Raw genomic sequence first — 10314 nt, 5'->3', positions numbered from 1 at the left:
CTGACCGGTGTGCCTGGGGGGGTTGGCTTAGATGCCCCTCGGCTGCTAGGAGCCGAGAGATGTATTGTTGGTCAATGGGAAGTGCTTTAGGAGATCCTGCCAGCTTTGAATCAGAAACTAAATTGGTGATTTTGTCTTACATACTTGGAACTAAAGAGGGGCCACTTGTGTGCAGTTGAGGAGTGGTGCTGGCAGCTTGTGCTAGAAGTTTAACGAGAAGGGAGTGGGTGTAGAGAGTGCTAGGTGCTATTTAATTAATCTGGCTCAAGGTGTTTGATATGGGTTTGGGGCAGCTAACCTTCACCAATGATGTTGAAAGTTAACAGGATTGTGTTTTAGGCAGAAGTAGGATGCTCTACCAAATTTGAGCTCCATTGGACAAGTTTGACGGTGTAAACTTGAAAACAACCCCAAATGGACAACTCTTCCTTGCTAAAGGAGAATGTGAGCAAATTAATTTCCACAAATCCAATTCTTGGCAGGGCCTCCTCACTCGGGGTATTAAGCACTCCTCCAAAGTTTCTGGCCATTTGGACAAACTCTGCTATGTTGAGTTGCTTCAATTTGATTCTAGACAAAAAGGGTTTTAGGATTATTTGGTGAACCAAACCACCTTGGAATGAGGTGAAACATGGCATGATCGACAAATATAGCTTGGGAAGCATGCTAGAATATTTTGAGAATTTATTGAGAATATTTCCTTTGAAAATATTTCAAAAGGTCAAAACAGACATAATAGGTTTTCAAAGGTTTGCTCAAATATTTTGAACATAAATAGGGGTTGGAAATCTTATGGATGGAAAACATATGTCCTCTAAGTATCTCCAAATTTTCTCAGATTTTTCTAAGACAGAAAAATAATTTTCCACTCAGAAATATTATTTCTGGCCTTAGAAAAGGACATGCAATTAAAATATAAAAATGTTTTATAAAATAATAATTTTATGATTTTGGAGAGTTATAATAGTGCTAAAATCACAATACAATCTTTGGGTGAAGGCACCCCCTTGAAATCAGGGACTTATAGTGCAAACCCCAAAGCAAGGTTTTGAATAAATCAAAATGAGAAAAAGGATCTTTATGAAAATATTATGTTATAAAAATTGTTTTTAGATCCACACACTCAAGCATACACACAAACAATGATAATCGTGTCATTCATAGCATTTGCTTAAAAAGTTTTAATAAACTCCAAATTTGAAAAGACTATAGTTGAAACAAAATGAAAACAGGGTGTGACAACTTTGATCATTTTTTGCGGCGTTTTTGGATGCACAAGAATGTCTTCAATCGTTTTTACCGTGGCATCCGGTTCTATGGGGACCACTTCATCGTGAAGAAAGACATCGTGAGAACAATTGGCTTCTCTGGTTATCAGAAGTGCAGAGACGTACTTCGGATGCTTGCATATGGCACGGACGCTGATTCATGAAAGAATATCTTCGGATAACTAAGAGCACATAGAGAGATGTCATGACCAGGTTTGCAACTGTCACGGTTAAGATACCTTTTGCATGCAACTAATCCATCGTGTGGATTTGAAAAAAATAACAAAAAACCGGATGTATGTAGTTACGGTTGAATGATATATTTTCGCATTGTATCCGTGGAGTTGCTTAACCCCAAAATTGGAGAACGCAATCGAACAATCATCAGGCCGCAGCTGTCTTTTGTAGCATGAATCGCTGCCGCGGTAGACTTGGTGGACACCTGCTTGACCCACATCCACGCAATAACTTACTCGTTGCTCCCGAAACATCTACAAGGTTCAGCCACTGTTTTGTATGCAGTTTGCACATATTGAGTTGTAAAAAGAATTGCAACTCTTGATGCATTTTCTTGTGGTGAGTAGTAAGCTCACCGGAGATAGAAATTTCCAAAACAAGACCAACTCATCATGTAACCAGAACTAAAACTCAGCTGATGCAACAGGGGAAATTGCAAATGCCCCAAATAACAGCCAGTGGTAAACCGAGATGGAAATCTCGCAAATCAACTGAACTGGCCGTAAGCCGCAGATCAACAGCACCAAAAGTGCCTACGTGGTACAGACATTCAACCGATATATAAGTTCACTCAGTTGTTCCCATACCACATGAAGCATATTAACTACGTATACTAGACTAGAAGAATGGACATGCACAATGGCCATCCCAGAAGTTGCAGAGGGTGCTGATACTAAACACCAGTTGTGGCAAAAGCAGCGCGATCATAGGCTCGCAGAAGACCTCCGGCTTCCTTCTTTATCTTCTTAACTTGCTTCTTGTCGTTCGCCTTCCTTCTTTATCTTCTTAATTTGCTTCTTGTCCTCAGACTGCATCATGCGCTTCTTCGGCACCATGCGCTCGAACTCCTCTTTGCTCACCCAACCCTCCCCGTCTTCCTTCTTTATTATTTTCTTCATTTCCTTCATGTCATCCGACTTGTACTTCTCAGCATCTCGCACCATGCGATCAATCTCCTCCTTGCTCAGCCCACCCTTGTCAGTAGTGATGGTGATGCTGTTCTTGCTTCCAGTTGTCATGTCTTCCGCCGACACCTTCAGGATGCAGTTGGCTTCAATCTCAAATGTCACATTTATCTTGGGCACAAGCCTTGGCGCTGGGGGGATGCCGTGGAGGGTGAACTTTCCGAGGAGATTGTTGTCCTTGGTCATCGCCCCTTCACCCTCGTACACCTGAATGAGCATGCTCGTCTGGTTGTCAAGCTCTGTCGTGTATATCCGCTGCTTCTTCGAGGGGATGGTGGTCGTCCTCGGGATCAGCACGCTCATCAAACCACCTACTGTCTCTATCCCAAGCGAGAGGGGCGTGACATCGAGAAGGAGCAAGTCCTTCACCTTCTGGTCACATTCGCCACTGAGGGCAGCGGCCTGGACAGCAGCACCATAGGCGACAGCCTCATCTGGGTTGATGCTCTTGCAGAGCATCTTCCCGTTGAAGAAATCCTGGAGCAGCTGCTGCACCTTGGGGATCCGGCTGGAGCCACCCACCAGCACGACGTCGTGGATTTGGGATTTGTCCATCTTGGCGTCACCGAGGCACTTCTCGACATGTTCAGTGCATTTACGGAAAAGGTCCATGTTGAGCTCCTCAAAACGAGCACGGGTGATGGTGCCATAGAAGTCAATGCCGTCGTGGAGCGAGTCAACCTCAAATTTTGCCTGCACCATGGAAGACAGCATTCTCTTGGCCCTCTCACAGGCCGCCCTCAGCCGCATGAGCGCCTTTGGGTTGTTTCTGATGTCACTTTTGTGTCTCTTAATGAAATCCTGCACAAAGTGTTCCACCATCCGGCTGTTGAGATCCTGCCCGCCCAGGTGGGTGTCACCAGATGTGGCCTTAACTGTGAAGACGCCCATGTGAATAGTTATAATTGACACATCCAAGGTACCACCACCAAGATCAAATATGAGCACTGTCTTCCCTTCATCTTTGCGGGATCCCTTGTCAAGACCGTAGGCAATGGCTGCAGCAGAGGGCTCATTGATGATGCGCATGACATTAAGGCTGGCAATGGCGCCAGCATCCATGGTGGCCCGGCGTTGGGAGTCAGTGAAGTAGACTGGAACGGTGATGACAACATTTTTCACCGCTGTGCCAAGGTAGGCCTCGGCGGTCTCCCACATCTTGACGAGCATCATGGAGGAGATCTCCTCGGCTGTGAACTGCTTCACCTCACCCTTGTACTTGACCACAATCAACGGCCGGTCACCAGAGCCTGAAATGACCTTGAATGGGAATAGCTTGATATCTCCTTGCACACATGCATCCGTGAAACGTCGGCCGATTAATCGCTTGGCATCTGAAGAAGATAGGAATAGTTAGTTTCAACAATTTATTTTGCAAAAACTAATGATATATCACAAAATTAAAGATTTCAAGACTAATTTCACAGAATTGCATATTTAGAACAAACTACAACACAAAATGCATATTTAAAAAATAGTTCCAAAGCACTACCAATTTAAGCCAATTAGGGCAATCCCAGTGCACTATATCTTAAGCTATATCTAGTGGCATTAGGTAGATGTTTAGATATAACAGTTCCAATGCACTATGAAGGTGCTTGGATACGTTTTAGTCCCATGACTAAAAGTAATGAGACTAAAACTTGCTAGCCTCACCCATGCTTGGATCCAAGTACTGAAGAGACTAAAATCAAGTTAATGAGCATTTATTATCCTCCAAACCCTCCAATCCAGAACTTGCATGAGGAGTTAAATGAGGAGAGAGAGGACTAATGCACATTTTAGTAGGGGTACCCCTGACTAAAAGATTTTAGCCTCAAGACTAGTTTTAGCCTCTCTTTAGTCAGGGGTGCTTGGAACTTTAGCCTCTTAAAGAGACTAGTTTTAGTCAGACTAGTTTTAGTCTCTTGGATCCAAGCACCCTCTATATCTTAGTGTTGTATCTAAAACAATCCTCATTTAATGTCTTTTGTGAGAGAAAAGTTATGGTTGTTGAAATCTATATCTAGATTAAGGTATGGTTGTTCTCTCTTTCCTCATTAAATAGGGTGCCACATCAGATTTTTACATATGAAATTGTGCTAAGATACAAGCATTGGGGGTGCCCTTATGTAGCGTAAACTACAGTTTCAAATGCATTTGCACACAATGAGGCCCACACACATGATATCGCGAGGTATCCTCTATCTGTTGTGCAACGAACTTGTAGTTGTGAAGTTTACATCAACTTTTCAACATGCCTCATTTTCAAACAAAATTCAGGGATATTGTGCTAATAAACTAACAACCGTTTCCTGTCAAAAACCTTTCGCCTTTCCTGGATATATGTACATTTGGTTTTTGTAGGATGCTTCAACTAAAATGCCACTGAATGTTTACTTGTCAAGAAGCTGCAAGAAGCATTCCTGCATATATTCAGTTTATATGTATATATTCAGTTTGCAAGATTGAAACTATAATTATATACCTCAGTCCTAATATATATACAATTTACTGATGATAGGATTGATAGAAATCCAATATTAATCACGAAAATAAACATGTCAGGATCATGTAATTTCTGGCCATGTCTGAGACGGTATCATTTTAACCCACATGCATTGAGAAGGCATCAAAGACAAGCTGTCACGCACAAGCACAAGTGGGTATGACATGTATTACTGTATATGACTCATTTTGATGTTTGGAACATATTCAACACAAGATGTGTATATTTTGAGACAGAATAGAAGCTATATAGAATTAATATCGACTAATCAAACTACAAAGTAAGTATCTCTAAGTACCACCGAATTTCTAAGGTAAAAAGGTCAGTTATCAAGTTAACTGGAGGAAAATATCTTTCAAGTCAATCCATCATCTGTGGTTGTGTGCATAGCAATGATGCAGAGACCAGGGGTGTACCCTTCTTCCAAAAAAAAAAACATCATCTCTATTAACTATATGCATGGCCTGGATGATGTTGGATCTCATACTATATGTATATACTACCATGTCTTCTTTACAATAAAGCCATATGTATGCATCAAACAAAGTTTTTTGATGACCTACAACAAAAAGAGAAGTCCTGTCTGTTACAATAGATAGATAGATAGATCACATAAGCTCATAAGCATATTGGTTTCAGTTATGCACAAGAACTAACCTATTTTGAAAGAATAATGTATGAGAAAATCTAACAAAGATTGTGGCATCTAGATTGTGACATAGAAATAGATCTGACAAATCCTACAAATTTAAAATCACCAAGCTGTAACACAGTTGGACAGTTGGAAAATTATACAACTATATAACATGATTGGGAACCATCTAATCAGAGGTTTCAAAGGAACATAAAATTTTCAATGATAACTTTTCAAAAGTGTGTTTCTATTTGTTTTTGCTGCAGAAAGATGCTGCTACTTATGTTTGTTCCGTTATCTCTCGATATGCTCTTACAATACTTCACGTCTGCACATTCGTGTTAAAACTACAAATACATTTGTATTAGCTCAAAATTGCTAGCCCAGCGGACGATGTGATGATGACTAGCTGAGATAATTTTTCAGTGTCAGATAACTCTAAATAATGTTAGTACCGGAAATAGGCCTTTCTAGACGTCCCCTGGCCATAAACAAAATCCAGTTTACTTTGGATATGTCCAATGCAAGTAGAACAATTTTTTGCTCGTGGATTTTTCCCAATGTACGAAACAGGTTTGCGTGAAGAATCCAGCGAAATGTTGGAGGGTTTTGCAGCGTAATAGTACTTTCTAGGGTATTTTAGGGTAAAGGAAAACAACTAATCGCGCGCCCAAAAAGAAGTGCATTACCACAAACAATAGCAGCAGCAGCAGCAGCAGCAAAACAAGGGGGAAAAACATCGATGGCGGGGATCTTAACACAGATCCATCGACCTAGCAAACTTGACGACTGACGAACAGCACTGCTGCTGCTGAGAAATCAAGCATAGAACCAGCAGATCGAGAATATATCTAGTTTTTACCGAATACGGTGTTGACGGGGTTCGTGCCAGCCTGGTTCATGGCCGCGTCGCCGATGAGCCTCATGGTGTCGGTGAAAGCGACGCAGGACGGCGTGGTGAGGTTGCCCTGGTCGTTGGGGATGACCTCCACGCGGTTGTGCGACGGCCGCCACACGGCCACGCAGGAGTAGGTCGTCCCGAGGTCGATGCCGATCGCCGGCCCGGCGCCCTTCGCGGCAGCCATCTCTGCAGCCACGAGGCGGAGGCGGAGGCGCGAGGCGGCTGGGGAGGGGGGAGATTTTTTGCCTTTCTCTTTTTGAACTTTGGAAGAGGGAAATTTGAGGCGGCGTTGCCTCCGTGATGGATGGGTGGGAACTGGGAAGGGAAGAGACGAAGGGTTAAAGTTGTTGAGGTGGAGCGAACAACGAAGCGATTATCCTGAATGGTCTACTGTATTGGAAAATGCATACGGATTCATCATTTTTGCGGGGACCAAACGAGGATTATATCGATCCCCAAGGAGTCGTTTCGGTTTAAACGATTCGTTACGTTCAACACAAAGCATACAATTTTCCATCCTTAAAAGGGGCTGCTACACATCCACCGGCGAATGTTTAGTAAACATCCGTCACCTTAACGAACGTCCGATCTACGTGTACAGCCGTCTGATCCGCGTGTGGGGCCCCCGGCCGACACCTAATGATTTTTAAAACGACGGTCGAGTTAAAAAACAATCACTTTATTATAAAACATAAATTTTGGACCCATTAATTCCTGAATCAAAGGTCGAGTTCCAGAAACAATCGCTTTATTGTAGATTTTTTTTCCTTCGTCTTTCTGCAACATAGGTACTGTTTTGAAAAAAAAATTGCAACAAAGGTCATGTTGCGGATTTTTTTTTCAACAAAAATCAAGCTGCAGAAATTTTTGCAACCCTTCGTGGTGCAGCTTGCCACCTGCGGAGGGCCGGCCGACGGCGTAGCGGGTGAGGGAGGGTGGGAGAGGGGAGGGCCGGTTGACATCGGGGGCGGAGGGGCTGCGCCGGAGCTGCGAGCGGGCTGGGATACGGCGGCGTGGAGCGACTGCCCCCCTGGTCGCAGGAGGCGAGGCGGTTGGCCCCTGGTTGCGGGAGCTTGCTGGCGGGGCCGGGAGCAGGCCGGGGAAGGAGGCGCGGCGTGGACAAATGAGGAGCCCCAGCTTCGAGACTGTTTTGCTGAAATAAGGATCCAGTTTCAGGAAACGGTTTGCGACTAGGTCGCTGCTTCGTTGGTGCGGGCATGGTCTCATCCGTCAAATCAAGGCACGATTAACGGACGAGCGGACGGTGCATGGATCGCGCGGATCAATCGGTGGAAGGTTAGAGTTTTTTTTTAAAACATAGTACAACTTTGCAAACGTTTTAAGAAAAGAGTTCTTTTCTTTCAGGAAGGCCTAAGACAATACATTAAGAATCACGTGACCTTAAAACACACTCAAATAAAAAAGTAATCAAGAATGTTAACTTCCATACATACGGTATATTGTAAAAGATCTGCATGTACTCTACCTTGTTGGATCGGGATCGCAAGATCGCTATCACGCTCAAAGTAAACAGATGTGCCACCGCCACTAACCATCCCACCTAGACATCGTTGTTGTGGCAAAAGACCAGGATTTGAATTTAATGTGTTGTTGCTTTTTGTTAAGATTAAAAATCTGAACACTTCGGCTCTCGATCCCTTGATTCGTTTTAGTATTGATTTTACTCATTTTTATTTCCTTCTCTTAAAAATCGTAGTACATCCGGTTTTGATTTATTGTTTTTCTTTGCTATTGATTTTTCTCGCAAAAAATGATGACAGCAAGAATCAAACCTTGTACCTAATGGTTCAGTCCTATTCTTACTAGCCATCTGGGTTAACACCTTACTACTGGTTAAATACATGTTAGGCTGCTTTTATTTCCTCAAGAACTGCTAGTGCATTACTAAAACATATCCTAGGATGGATGAGTTGTTGATTACATACCCCGGTAACTTTCATGTAAATACATGATAATACCCGCACATCATGGTTGATAACTCATGCCCAAGCATCGTGATAACTTTTGACCCAAGAAAAAAATTGTGTGATAAACATACACCGGTAACTTATATGAAAAATTAACAAGGTAATATACGCACAATAGAGAAGATAATTTACTTAGCCGAAGTGTGGTATTTTTTTGACTCGGGGGGGGGGGGGGGGAGGAGTTGTTGAACCGCCCTTCCTGGTAACTCATGTATACTAGCATGATAATCTACGTACATTAGGTTTGATAACTTACTTAGCCGAGACATGGTAACAATTTTCGACTTGCGGAGCCGACGGGGTTGCTAAAAAATTACATGGTAAATTATGTATAAAAAGCATGGTGACATGCGCACAACAAATTGATAACTCATCCACAAACAACAGGGTAACTTTAATCCGGGGTGAGTCGTTTGAAAACATACCCCCCATAACTTTTTTATAGCAATGTGCTACACGCACAGTATACATATTGGGGAACGTTGCATGGGAAACAAAAAAAATTCCTACACACATGCAATACCTATCCATGGTGATGATCATCTACGACGCGGGAGAGTGAATCTACATACCCTTGTAGATCGCTAAGCGGAAGCGTGTATAACGCGGTTGATGTAGTGGAACATCTTCGCGGTTCAAATCGCAGCCCGTCCCGCGATCTCATCACGATCCGTCCCACGATCCCATCACGATCCGTCCCGCGATCCCATCACGATCCATCCCGACCTAGTGCCGAACGGACAACACCTCCGCATTCAGCACACGTACAGCTCGATGACGATCCCCGCCTTCTTGATCCAGCAAGAGGGGCTGAGAGGTAGATGAGCTCTCCAGCACGACGACATGGGGGTGGTGGTGGTGGATCTATTCTAGCAGGGCTTCGCCTAATCGCTGTTGAAAAACCGATCTAGAGGAAGAACAGATCTAGAGAGAAGTAGAGGGAGCACGTGGTAATTAGGGTTATCTCTCACCTCTAAAACCTCTAGTATATATAGGAGGGGGGAGGGAAGGAGGCAGCCTCAAACCCTCAAGTTTTTGCCAAAATTGGAGGTGGAGGAGTCCTAATCCAATCCTACTAGGAGTAGGATTCCTCCTCTCCACTTGGAAACCCTTTCCACCATTTCTACCTTTGGGTTTCTTTCCTTACCACCTCCAATCCGCCTTGGGATTTAGTGGAGGCTTCGTCCAGCCCACTAAGGGCTGGTCCACGTCCTCCCACAGCCCATGATACCCTTTGGGGTGGGTGGGCCCACCTGGTGGACCCCCGGAACCCATTCGTCACTCCCAATACACTGTCGGAAATGTCCGAAACTTTTCCGGAGTTCAAAACCCACTTTCCTATATATCAATCTTTACCTCCACACCATTCCGGAGCTCCTCGTCATGTCTGAGATCTCATCCGGGACTCCGAAAAACTTTCGGTTACCAAACACACATAACTCAATAATATTGAAACGTCACCGAACCTTAAGTGTGCAGACCCTGCGGGTTCGAGAACTATGCAGACATGACCTGAGACACTCCCCGGTCAATAACCAATAACGGGACCTGGATGTCCATATTGGCTCCTACATATTGTATGAAGATCTCTAACGGTTGAACCTCTATGTCAAGGATTCAGTTAATCCCATATGTTGTTCCCTTTGTCCTTCGGTATGTTACTTGCCCGAGATTCGATCGTCGGTATCTCCATACCTAGTTCAATCTCGTTACCGGCAAGTCTCTTTACTCGCTCCGTAATACAAGATCCTGTGACTAACTCCTTAGTCACATTGCTTGCAAGGCTTGTTGTGATGTTGTATTATCGAGTGGGCCCCGAGATACCTCTCCGTC

At 43.8% G+C, this 10314-nt stretch overlaps 1 protein-coding gene across 1 annotated transcript; it reads right to left on the bottom strand.

The window, feature by feature from the left end:
• Window positions 1–1964: 1964 nt before the first annotated feature.
• Window positions 1965–6772, bottom strand: LOC123449005 (heat shock cognate 70 kDa protein-like). Its single transcript, XM_045126064.1, has 2 exons — window positions 6455–6772; window positions 1965–3804 (listed from the first exon to the last, which is right to left on the bottom strand). Exons 1-2 carry the CDS (start codon window positions 6675–6677, stop codon window positions 2252–2254), a joined length of 1776 nt encoding a protein of 591 aa, XP_044981999.1. The 5' UTR covers window positions 6678–6772; the 3' UTR covers window positions 1965–2251.
• Window positions 6773–10314: the final 3542 nt, after the last annotated feature.

This window comes from Hordeum vulgare, chromosome 4H (genome assembly GCF_904849725.1).
Source record: "Hordeum vulgare subsp. vulgare chromosome 4H, MorexV3_pseudomolecules_assembly, whole genome shotgun sequence".
Classification (NCBI taxonomy): domain Eukaryota; kingdom Viridiplantae; phylum Streptophyta; class Magnoliopsida; order Poales; family Poaceae; genus Hordeum; species Hordeum vulgare.
The sequence above is the reverse complement of the archived record's forward strand: the minus strand, read 5'-3'. Positions and strand labels throughout refer to the sequence as shown.

Coding starts and splice junctions, on each gene's coding strand:
- LOC123449005 (XM_045126064.1), bottom strand. CDS start 6,677: ATGGCTGCCGCGAAGGGCGCCGGGCCGGCGATCGGCATCGACCTCGGG. Junction 3,805..6,454: donor CCCCGTCAACACCGTATTCG/GTAAAAACTAGA, acceptor TATCTTCTTCAG/ATGCCAAGCGATTAATCGGC.